The sequence below is a fragment of the Sturnus vulgaris genome, chromosome 13 (genome assembly GCF_052056855.1).
Source record: "Sturnus vulgaris isolate bStuVul1 chromosome 13, bStuVul1.hap1, whole genome shotgun sequence".
Classification (NCBI taxonomy): domain Eukaryota; kingdom Metazoa; phylum Chordata; class Aves; order Passeriformes; family Sturnidae; genus Sturnus; species Sturnus vulgaris.
The window spans coordinates 4,022,277-4,034,926 of NC_142255.1; the positions used below are offsets into that span (position 1 = coordinate 4,022,277).

The 12,650-nt window shown below is 41.0% G+C and overlaps 1 protein-coding gene across 5 annotated transcripts in view; it reads right to left on the reverse strand.

The window, feature by feature from the left end:
* USP3 (ubiquitin specific peptidase 3) overlaps nucleotides 1–12,650 on the reverse strand; it is a 74,177-nt gene that overhangs the window by 6,368 nt on the left and 55,159 nt on the right. For all 5 annotated transcript variants that reach the window (XM_088172382.1, XM_014879132.2, XM_014879136.2 and 2 more), the window contains exons 4-8: nucleotides 9,120–9,203; nucleotides 7,520–7,601; nucleotides 5,291–5,373; nucleotides 4,631–4,744; nucleotides 3,856–3,969 (exon numbers count right to left, since the gene is read on the reverse strand). In XM_088172382.1, the coding sequence (XP_088028508.1) occupies nucleotides 3,856–3,969; nucleotides 4,631–4,744; nucleotides 5,291–5,373; nucleotides 7,520–7,601; nucleotides 9,120–9,203 (477 nt within the window). The remainder of the gene's footprint in view (nucleotides 1–3,855; nucleotides 3,970–4,630; nucleotides 4,745–5,290; nucleotides 5,374–7,519; nucleotides 7,602–9,119; nucleotides 9,204–12,650) is intronic.

Here is a 12,650-nt window from a genome sequence, read left to right on the forward strand (position 1 = left end):
AGACTCATGGCAGAGTACCCAGAGGTGGAGAGAAAAGCTAACAGACTCACTGCAACAGAAATATGCAATGTGAGGCTGGTGTGCTTAGTGAGGAACACAGATGCATCCTATCAGAGTATTGCTAGGAGATAACAGAATAAAAATAAAAGTTTTCACCTTGCAGGATTATAGTAATGCTTTCTTCCAAACCAGCAGGTTTAAATAAATCAAAAAGGCTGTATATAGACACGTGGGCAGCACTGCCTACCTTTTACAACAGAAAACCCAGCAAACAGAAACTGCTCTGCTTCAACAGGCCACAGTCCTGTACAGCCAAAAATAGGACTTACTATCCCAAAGTTGCAAAGTAATTATACATTTGTTAAAACAAAGTAGTAAAACCAAACTCTGCTTCAAAGCTGCATGTTAATTGTGCACAGCTTTGAAGTTGCTACGGTAACACAGGATTTGCTTGCTTTACTGAATACAGATTTCTTCAGTAACCACATAAGCAGCCACATTAAACAGACAAAGATTAAATTTATGGAAAGTCTTTGCTTCAGACACCTTTTCGACATGAAATTCCTCATAAAACAGCTTGGCACACTTGCTCTGCAACAAACAAACCTCTGGAATTGTTCCACATTGTTGGCTGTGCTCCCAGTGCATGTATTTGTACTTGCATGTAAGTATACTAATTAGAGATGGAAAATTCTCTGGATTTGTTAAGAAGTATAATTATAGATACAGATCTTTAAAAGGACATGATGATATGGACAATGCACTGTTTAAAATAAATTACGATGTTAAAACCCTTCAGCAAAAAGCAGAGTTACTCTGATAGTCTGCTTGTGTAACAGAACTGATATCCATCCACCTGAAGCAATTCAATTCAAGCCCACCCCCAACACTCTTTCCCAGTGGCAAGAGGATCGGATATAAAGAGGATCAGTTACCAGGAAAACAGAGCACACTATTTATAAAGCAGTAAATCAGCAAAACACACATCTTGCAACTTGGCCTGAGGCTGCAGAACTGCCCTGGCATGCAGCACAACAGCAGCCAGGGAGAGGGACTTGCCCAGCAGCAGGAGAGCCCAGAGGCTCTGCAGTTGTGCCTGCAGTAACTGCAAATGGCACTCTTGTGAGGCAGAGGACAGCAGCTCCTTCCATAACCCTCCTCAGGGAGGGCAGCACTCACAGTCCTCCACTTTAACAACTGCAATCTCGTTGGACTGAAACAACTGCAGCCATTTCCAGCTGCTCCTCCCCTGCCCCAGCACTTCAGGCTCCACAAGCACACCCCAAAGTGGCTGCTGTGCTGCTGGCAGGCAGGCTGCTCTTCCACATGTCCATCTGCCTTCTCCCCATCTCCCAGGAGCACACAGGACACAACTGGAATTTCAGCATTGTTAGCTTCTACAAGGTTCAGCTAAGCACTGAACAAATTTCCTCTCTGGATCAGGAGACCTGTTACAAGCAGCTGACTCTATTCTCCATTTGATTTTATGATCTCCCTTATCCATTAAATGTGGACATGGTCCCAGAAAACTGGGAATAAAAAGGGAAGAGGGAGAAGCCCAACAAACAGCACTTTTTCTTTTAAAAATCCAGAGTGCTGAAAATTTGCTTGAGGAACTTCAAGGAATAGGTTCCTCAGCTGGTGTAACAAGAATTACAGAGAAGACTGTAATAGGGAAACTGGCCAAAGACATAAGGGATGATGTTTGTTTGCCTATGTTTTGGTCACTGCTTGCAACTACTGGTGTAAAACTTCCTTGATTCTCATAGTCAAATGAAACATAACTGGCAGTGTGGAGAACAGAATAAACAGGTTTGTGTCGTTTGGGTTATTCACTGAGCAGAAGTGTTCACAGCATCTTTTCAGCACTGCTGGAGATGTAACAGCTAAGAGAACATGGAGCAACTGTAGTGGTTTTGGTTCACCAATCTGAGCTTTTCATTTCACACACCAATTAATGTGGTGGGTTTAGTGCTGGCCAAATGCCAGTGCACTCACTAGAATTATTCCTTTTCTGCTGTGAGATAAGGATTAGTAGGAGAGCAAAGCAGGCTCAAAACTTTGAAGGGTATAAAGGAAACTTTATTAACAGAACTAAAAGAAAAATAATAAGAAATCAGAATAAACCTTCAGAATACTTCTCCCTCCAGCTCTTCTTTCTTTTCTCTGAGACAACATAAAGAGACAAAATTTGGTATTTTCAGTCAGCTTATTACTTTTAAAATAATCTTTCTTCAGTCCACTTAGGGAGAAGTCTTTCTTGCCATGTCATGTAGACTTTTTCACAAGAAACAGTTCTTTCATGGTTTTAATTTTCACGAATAGCAGCCACCTAAATCCACAACCAGCAACCACAATCCTAAAGTCTTTCCTATGTTTAGTAGTTTTTTCACAACTACCTACCATGAGTCACTTCAGTTTACTGGGGAGCAGTTTTAAGGATGAGCTGTTCTAGTATAGAGACAAAAGTTTTCTTCATCTATTTTTGGGAAACAGAAGTCTTCATATGCTAGCCCTAGGGCAAGATTTTTCACCACTTTCATTTCTCTCTATTTAAGCTTTTCATCAAACCACAGATTCTTTGACATCTGCTTGCATTAGCAGTGGTGTTCCTGCTCATGGCTGTGGTTAGAACACCACATCTCTCCAAGGCATTTTATGAGATATAGGGAAAAAGAGTCTGATCTATTAATTATATCTTCATCACAGCCTTATAAGAGAATTTTAGCTTAAGACTAAGACGTTGGGGGTTTTTTCTCATTTAGTTTTTGGCTCTTTTTAAAATTGATGTTGATGTCTTTGTTGGTCTTTTTTTGCTTTCACTTTTTTTTTAATTGGAAGAAGTAGCACTCACGGATTTGTTTTTAAATGGAATTTTATAGCACCGAAAGTTCATTTTATTTGAGCTTTGCATTAGGAAATGGCGTTTTGTTGTTGGTCACATGGTTTCTGCCTTGATTTCAGCTGTTTCTGTGCTTCTGAATGGGATTATGTTGTTTGCAGTGATTTCACAGAGGTGTATTTAGCTTTTTTAAGTGGTTTAACAGGGTGTCAGTATTTAAAATTAGCTAGCTGACTGGTTTTGTCAGGTCTGAAGGAAGCTGTTAAGGTTTTTATAGGGAATTACTTCAGTAGTTGGTGATTCTTTCCTAACTAAAAACCAAACTATGTTAAACTACGACAGCAACTTACCTTCATCACAATATATCCTAACAGGTTTCAGTGCTCCTTTGAAAGAGGTTCAGGGGCCAGGACAGGGAGACCTTGGAGAGGAACGACACTTGGGTTTACTTGGGTAACCTTCTTTTTCCTTTATCGTTTTTGTCAGTATGGGCCCAAAATGCTTATTATGCACAGGATTTTTCTCTTATAGCCATTATATCACATCCAGCTGGTGACTACTGTATTTTGAGAGAATCAAGGAAGTTTCAGCCAGTATGTTTGCATTTAGGCCTGTAGGTGCTGTATCTTTTTTAATCTGACTACATCATTTCCTTATTGCAGCCAAGCCTGGGTTCTGTCAACATCCTGCACTTGGCACTTACCTACCAGTCAAAAGGTTGATTCTTTTGGAGCACTAGCTCAAAGGTACAACTACCACTGTTTCTCATTTGAGATCTCTGTCCTCTCTGACACTGCTACCATGTGGTAGAAGGGTAGAAGGAAAAAGCAAGCAGTACTGATGAACAGAAAACTATTGATCAAAGCAAAGATGCTTTTCAAAGCACATCTGTAGGCATATGGAAAGCTGCATAGAGTGCATCCTGTGGGAGCAGCCCATTTTAGAGTAGGACACCAGCAATATGTGGTTGCAATCAAGAATTCTGTTATTAAAAAACAAAAAAAAAAACTTACCTAAAATTTGGCATTATTTTCCAAACAACGTAAAATAAAGATTCTGGACTAAATGCTGTTTGGCTTCCTTGCCATAAAGCACAGAGTGTCTTTCTGAATTCTTCCACAAGTGAACTGTAAAGAAAGTAAGAGCTGGTGTTTAATGTGGGTTTGTGTTAAAGCCCTTGGAGCTTCACTTGTTCAATGGTACAAGTATCAGAAATTAGCTGGGTTAAGATTGTAACAACTGGGTAAATATCCTTTCCAGTAGCTTCAAAGATCTTACATCCAAAATCCTACCCATAATATTGAACACACACAGCTTAGAAAAATTACATTTCAGATGTTCAGGACTCATGTGAACACCTATGTACTGTTTGCCATTTTAGTGCAGACTCTGACAACATCATCCCTTTAACACTTACTCAAACAACCTACAGTTCATGAATCTCTTACTCCTGAATTTTTTGTAGTAGTAGTTGCAGTAGGCAGGCTGCAGTCACATCCCCATGACCCTATTTTAGCTAGAATTCAGCAGCATAATGTCTGCAGCATGTATCAAGAGGACTTCTTAACATGATTTAACATGCCATGCTCCAGCACCACCTGCCTGCCTCTCCCTGCAGCATCAGACCTGTAGCAGCAAGCTGCAAGTGATACGAGTTTCTTTGAGACAACTATTCTTCTGTGGCCCTGTCCCCTGTGAATTGTGCAATATCAAGTGTCCAGAGGCCCCAGCAGCCCACAGTTGCTGTTTCCAGCACAGCTCAGAGCTCCCAAGGCACACACAGCTTACACATTGTTATCTCCCTGGCTCCTGGTGTGGTAAGTTCGCCGCCCTGCCGTCTTCCCATTCCTCAGCTCCACTGCAGGCAACTCCTTGAAGTAACAGCAAAACTGCTGAATGTTACTAGGAGAAAGGAAATAAGTGTGAAATCTTAAAGGGCAGAGAAAAAGGAGAATATTCCGTATTCTGGAGCTTGTTCTTTGAAATGCACAGACACCGCTTCACACAGTGATACAGGATGGCAATCACAAACAGAGACAAGAAACACTGTAGCAAATACCTTCTATCAGTTACTAAGCAGACCTGCAAATACCAGTGTCATCCCAGCTCCCTAAAATCATTCCATTTTGGCTCTGCTTTGACTAAGAGATACCCTGCCAGACTGAGCTGTCATTTCCTAACAACCCAGACTTGCATGTGCTGAGGAAGGGAACATATTTTACTGGCCTCAGCAGTGAAGGGGCACTCTCCTGTTCTGCCCAGGACATGGCAGCTTTCCTCTGCAATGCTGCATCACAGGATGGGCCTCACACCATGAAACACAACTTCATCAAGCCATGCACACTCACTCCTGTACCTGTACTCCAGCTACACTTCTGTCCTGTGTAAACTTGCCAAGTGCTGCAGCACACAAGCCCCCCAAGAGGGGTGGGAGGGCTGCAGAGGTACCTGAGAGACTGAAGGATTGCATTCATGAAACAAGTGTTCCCCAGGTTCCGAAGGCCTGTGGCACAAAGGGCAGTGGTGCTTCCCTGGAATGAGAACAGGTAGGTTAAAGCAAAATTTATCACTGTTCCCCCACTTCCCCCCCTCCAGAATCATCACTGTTGGATCAGCACAGAACAGAACAAAAATCAACTACACTGAGTGCAGCTGCAAAGCCAGAGAAAACACCTCAGCAGCTCCAACTGCCCTGAAGCTCCATCTTGACATGAAAACTGTTTCTTACTCATTCCTGTCAAGAGAAGACTATACTACATCTTTTCCTGTGCAAATAAATCTAGGCTAGGACAACACAGAGTTAATCACAAGCTCTTATTGCCAAGGATTTGTGTGTATATATGTTAAATATTCACACTCCAACAGAGTCTAGTGAGAACTGGACAGCAATTTCCCTACAGTGCCTTTGAAAAATGGAAGTACCAATCCTCATCCATCTTTTCCCGTGTCTAATATGCACAGTGTTGGCCACCTCCAGGCTGTTTTTAAGTCACCAGCACTAGGCTGAGTCTCAGTGGGGTTCTGTGGTGGCCAGAAGGGTTTTTGAAAGACAAGACAACAACATTTATTTGGGAAATAAACAGTCAAGTTAGACTGTTCAAAGAAAAGGCAAAGAGTTGAAAAAAGAGAAGCAAAATACACACCCTTTACAGCCTAGAACAATGAACCTACAGATGAGCTTGCTTTTTGTCAAATTAACTCCAGAGTGGGTAGGGAGGAAAGGGAAGAAAAATGTGGACAACGTTCTATTTATGCTTCTAGAATCTGCAACTCTTGGACACATTCCACTGTCCACAAAATACCACACTGGAAGTTCATCAAATTTCTGGGCATTCTTCATTGTTCTAACAGAATTTAAAAGCTGGGCTATCTTTTAGTATCTCGAAGTGCAAACATCACAGTGTCCTGAGCACATTCTTTCCTCACTCTTGCCCCAAGTGCCACAGCACAGCACTAATGCACACAGCATTGTTCCTGCGGTTCAAGATAAGGATTCAACATGCCAACAATAAAAAGATAACCTGTTGTTTGGGGCAATACTGAAGTATTAATAAAATTGACAAAACAGCACAAAGTAGGAAGAATAAAATAAGCATTTTAGTTCATGCTTTCTAATTCTGTCTTGTCCTTATCTAAACACGGCCTGGAATTTTTCTTCTGGTTTTTACTGGCTTTGAGCTTTCCAGACAATGATGCTGTGTACTGCCATAGCAAGAAAGCTCCATTATTTCTCCCAGGCTTCCTCAATCTCTGCAAGATTGGGACAGCACAGCAGCACATTCACACAACCTTAAACTGACTGCAGTAGTGCATTTTTTAAATTAACTAAACCCCTCCAGACTTTGCCAAACAGCAACCAACTGCTTTGCTCCACCCCAGGCTCTTATTCCCATTCACATCCTCTCACTCCTTATGGCTGAAGGAGCTGCTGCTCCAGCTCCCTTTGGTGACACTGCTGTCCCACAGCCCAGGAGCTCTGCTCCATCTCTCCTCCATTTTCCCAAGGGTGAAAATGAAGCAGCTGAATACAGCTGGGTCAGTATATCCCCTCTCCACCCTCAAATTCTGGGAGAAATTATGAAAATAAGAAACTCCCTTAATCCAATCAGTGCAAAAGAGACATCTGACTTGGGACATTCTTTGTCTGGAAGAAGAGATGCAGCCCTTCAGCCATCTAGCCAGGGATGGATCCTGGGTGCTATCCTGCAGATTGGAAGTTAAAATAGCAGGAAGATGAAATGAGGAGAAGAAAAGCTTAAAAATAATCCATAGTTCCTCCTGAAAGCAAGTTTTACTAAGCTTTTTTTAAAAACTGGTAACAATTTTACTTTTTCCTAACAACTACTCTTAGCCTCCTCTCAAAAGAGTGCACCTCCTCCTTTGCCTTCTGCACCTGGGAGAATAAAAAAATCAAAAAACAAAACAAGACAAAAGGCTTGCCTGCTCAGAAAAGCAAAACTCCATCTTGAAATGAAACCCTTCTAAAGCCCAGGAAGGCTCAGAGTCTACATCAACAGAAATGCATAAGAGTATAAGGCATGGTTGTTGTGAAGGGGCTTTTTTAGTGTGGCCAGAAGAAAAAAGACCCCACCAAGAATTTGGGTCCAGGCCAACTGTAAACCTCAGCAGGTTTACAAAAACCCTTTGAACTCAGTGTACCAAATCCGTTATACTTACATTTACTTTCAATAACTTGCTGTTCAGAGATGAGTTTTCCAATAGTTTTCTTTTCCTATGTCTGTCTGATGTAAAGGCCGAACTGTTGGAAAGTAATTTAAAGTAGTTATTTACCACAAAAACAATGTATTGTGTGGAATGGACCAGAGAAAATCAACTCATGTTCAACAGAGTGGTTCCATCTGTCACCAGCTGTCACTGACAGCAAACGAGCTTCCCATTGCTGCAGAGTCTGAAATTGGCTGCACCTCCCTCGGGGCACAGCCCCACGGCCCACAGGGAGTTAATGCAGGGTGTTCTGCCCAGGGATGTGTGCCCTCGAGAGTGGCCTTATCAGCAGCTACTTGTCATCTAAAATATTCATCCTTTTCCTAGGTCAAAGAAATTAAATATTTCTGTCAGGAGAATCATCTAAGCCTTTAAGAAAACAACGTCAAAAAATCAGGACAAAGTTAAGTTACCAAAAATCAAGAATGCGGAATGTTAGCACTTACGTATTATAGCTGACTTCTCTTACTTAAATAAAAATACGTGAAATTGTAACATTTGTGTAATACTAAGTTACAAAAACAAACACTTAGTCTTTTGCACATCGATGGAAATTAATGACCCTTCAATTAAACTAGTTGATGATTTCTCTTTAATTTAATTGTGAAATCATAGCTTGTTTCAGGGTTTGGTTGGTAGGCTTTTTCCTTTTTCTTTCTTTTTTTATTAAAAAGCCCTCCAAGCATTCAAAACCCACCATTACATAGAATGGAAGCTTGCACTATATCTTTCACCTCTCAAGAAGTCAGATCCCTTGGATGTTTCCAATTCACTTCTCATGTACAAGGCCATGACAAGGCCATCAAAAGAGGATGGAAAATAGTGAAAACATTATTATGACCTACCAAGTAATCCATACACTACTTAACCCAGGGAGGACCCAGCCATTTCCCCAGATCACAGCAATTCAGGGCCATTCTGCTGTATTTGGAAGCACTGAATGCACACCTATTTCTGCTTGGCATTAGGTAAGACTTCCAGGCCAACTGTGCAAGCACTCTGCCCTCAGGACTGGCCACAGCACATACATCACCCACATCTGACAGCACCAGACGGAGGCAAAGGAAAAAATGTTTCTTCTGTGCAGTTCCAAGTTCATAAGACTTCTTAGTCTTTTTGTTAGCAAAACAAACTATACAACTAATATGAAGACTTCTTCCACCTGCACTTCTTGAATTTCTCTGATTAAAAAAACCTTATTCTGCTTTTTTGACAAAGCTCTGACAACACTATTTGTTTTGCTCTGAAAAATCTCTCTCATTCATATGGAAAAGGACAGGAATTATTGTTTAGGTAGAAATTCCTGCATCATCATATGCTGCTTCTGTAAGATTCACTGTATAAGAAACAAAACATGCTCGTGATCCATCAAATCCATTTGTTCTGCACCTCTGCTTCTCAGTGATGAAAAGGTTTTTAAAGACAGTGTCAGACACACAGAAGAATTAAGGGATGTAATTAGATGCATATACACATAAGAAACAACTACTACTTAAATGATGCACTATTACAAGTCTGCCCAAGGCAGCCTGGATGCAAACAAACTACTTACTTCTCCAAGTTCTGTAGGTGCTCTCTGACCTTCTGTACCAGGCCCAGCTTGGTATCATTGACTACAAAATCATCACAGCGATAACTGCAAGAAAAACATTTTTCAGAATATGCAAAGCACCTCAGTGAGGCAGATCAAACCACATAAACCTACGTGTGGGCAGCAGCAAGGGGATCCAGTGAAACACTATGAGGAGAACTGGGGAGCACAACACCTCACATTGAGGTTGGTTCCCTCTGAGAACCCCCTTCCAGTAGAAGAGGGTATAGGAGCTACCTAGTTATATGGGTTTAGTTCTTTATTAGAAATCAAATGCATGACCTACTGCCAGGCCCAAAGCAGAATTGCAGTACAACAAAAACTGAAACAGTGTAACCAAAAGCAGACTCAGTAGTCTATCCACAGATTCATCAGAAAACACCAACCGACCCTGGTAAGCAAAATACAAAGCTTTTATTAATTTTTAAACTATTTTAACATTGTAAAATTATCACTGAAACCTGAAGTGCTGAACAGATACATACAAAACATAACAGCCTGTGCTACTGAAAAGACACCAGGGAAGATGGACTAAGAGATCACTTGAGTTTTCCAAAATCAGGCCAGAAGTCTGTGGCAACTTGCACCTCGTGCTTAACCACAAATATTATTCCATCACTCATCAGTTTCTGTACATACTGTGAAGTGTCAAATTACAGCTACAGATTTTGGCAGGCAAGTGAACATGGCCTGTGAGGAAAACTAACTTTGGATATGTTTAATATCAGACTGTAGCTATGTCTCTCCTTTCCCTTTGGCACAAGAGTGACTCAAATGCAAAATACATCATCATCACCTCTGCTGGAGCAGATCCACATTCGCTTCCTAAATTTAATGAAGCCACTGACTTTAGGCACAACTGGAATTCACAACACTCTCTGCTGCATAAATCTGCAATATTGTCAGTGTTACTTCAAACACTACATTCTTGAAAAGGCTACAGAGTTGAGAAAGTAAAGGTCCTTGTCCCGAATGGAGTGCCTGAGATCAGGGTGTTCAGGACCTCTGATTTTTACCTCTAAGAAGAGAAATTAATGTGACTCTCAAGACCTCCAAACAATGCATGCAGCAGCCATGGGTACTTACAGAAGACCTAGAAATTAGTAAGATTACCAGTATTTTTTGGGGTTTTTTACGTTTTTAAAAATGACCACAGACCAAGTTAATTTGGGAGGGGGAAGAAGTCTGTTAATGTGCTTCTTTTTCAGCCATGTCTTGGGTAGTCCTTGTCAGCTTTTTCAGCCACCTACAAAGACCTAATGAGGTGCTCCTGCATTTGCCACTCCCACAGGAACCCTGCTCCCAGCCAGAACAGCGTGGGACTCCTGAGCAGGGGCTCCCTGGCTGCACCAGCACTGTCACTGCTGCCAGTGCTGCAGTAGCTACTGTTGGGAAAGCAGGGCATGGAGCACACACAAGCTCACTGAAAGCCTCTATGAGAACTTACTGCTGAAAGATGATTTCATTGCTTCCATACCCTGAAGACCACATTAACCTTATTTTTACATACCAGTTTAGCACTTGCCCCAAGATGGAAGAATAAAACCAAATACATCAGTAAATGTCAGGGTCCTTCCAACACTGGAAAAGTAATTGTAAGTTTCAGTGAGAATTAAGACAAACCTCTATTTCTCTTTTGAATGGGTAGGTTTTTTAAACCACCTCTCTTGAAACACTGAAGATTCAGAACTACTATTAGAAATAACAGCATTACCTCCATCTATTTTGGATAAACCAAGCAAACAGATTTAGAAGTAGTTTATGTTTTAATAACTTAAATTTGCTAAGCCCACACATCTTAAGGGTAAACTCTTGAGAAAATACATTCAAAATAGCTGCTCAATTTGTGATCCTCAGGATTATCACAAATTACCAAACACCTTTTTTTCGATACAGCAGCTCTACAAAATGCTTTAAGAGCAGCAACACAGAACAAATACCTTGTAGAGGGTCCTTTATATGGCTTAGCACAGCATTTTCCTCTATACACTATTTTTAGTACCTCTGCTACCTCCAAGGCCTGGCCTCATTTGTTTCTAAAATGGCACTGAGCCAGTGAATGTATGCACTGCTCTGGGAACACGAGTGCTTAGTGCTGTTACAGTGCTGAGGAGGGACAGAACTTCATGCTGTGTTTAAAAGCCCTGATTAGATCTGAAGAATTTGAAGGACAGGAAAAATTAAGGAAACTCAGGTTTCCTTAGTTATGCCAACACCTTATACGAGTAAACAAAGAGCTCAAGTTTTACTGTCTGGATAAAAAGGCTTTTTATTCTTCTTATTTTCACTGACTGCAGAATGCAAAATAATAGTACTAAGCAATCTCATCCTCCAGTGCTCATGGCACCAGCACAGTAAGTCTGGCTTGTTTTTAAAAGAGAATCATCTTCACAGAAACTACAAAAGAATTTTTCTAAGTCCTTGACAGTTGGTTATTTTTACACCAGCCAGGAACAAACACACACCCCTGACACAAGTGTGCCCCTTTAAGGGATAACAAGGGGGGCAATGGGTGAGAAATGTGACCTGCAAACTGCGTCTGGGACTAAATGAATACAGGAAACATATTAGGCAAATCTATGAACAGGGGAGCCTTTCTTCTTCCGTGCCAACTGTCTGTGCACCAGCACAGAGAAAAGCAATTGACAATGATCCTCTTTCAGGAAAGCACGGTTCTTACACCTATCATTTGACTTCTCGAGCACAAAAAAACAACTAACATAGAACGAGAAAGAACCCTAGGACAGTTTGAAGACAAAAAAGATTGGCACTGCTTGCAAATTATATATTAATTTAGAATTAACTGAAAGGCTGATTACCTCCAAAAGTGGGATTCAGGACTCTCTTTTTCTCAGCAGTTAAAGGTGTCAAACATAATTTAGCCTGAGGGTTTAGTATTGCATTTATTGTCTCAAAAGTGACAGAAGAATCAAGAAGAGAGTTGTACTCTCATAATAAATAAAATATTAAACAAATTCTCTCAACATTTCCACTGGTAAGACTGAGCAGGAGGACTGAGTAAGCAAACAACAAAACCCTCTGGGAAGACTCCATGACAGATTATGGCATGGCCAAAGGAAGGCAAAGGATCAAATGCTGCATTCTTAGAGAGCCCACACAGGCCTGTTCACTGCTGCTATCATGCAAGCCAAGGAACACAGTAAATTGGGATCCACAGGATAAAAATGGAGTAAGAATATCCTACCCAACTTTGTGCAGTAAACAGAACTGCAAATAAAAATATAAAAGCCAGCACTGCATCAAAATATCTGTATTACTTTTACAGTAGAAGTAGAATTCAATTAAGTCTTAGGATGGTATTTTATTGACTTTCAAATTATTGAGGCAGCCCACACCGGTAGCATAAAATATTCATCTTTATGTAAAAGTTCACTTAAAAGAACCACCATGCCATAACCTTAGCACTGTCTACTGGATTCATGTCTATGCTGCAGCTCACAAATAGCCTTTTCAAAGCTATTGAAAGCTTAT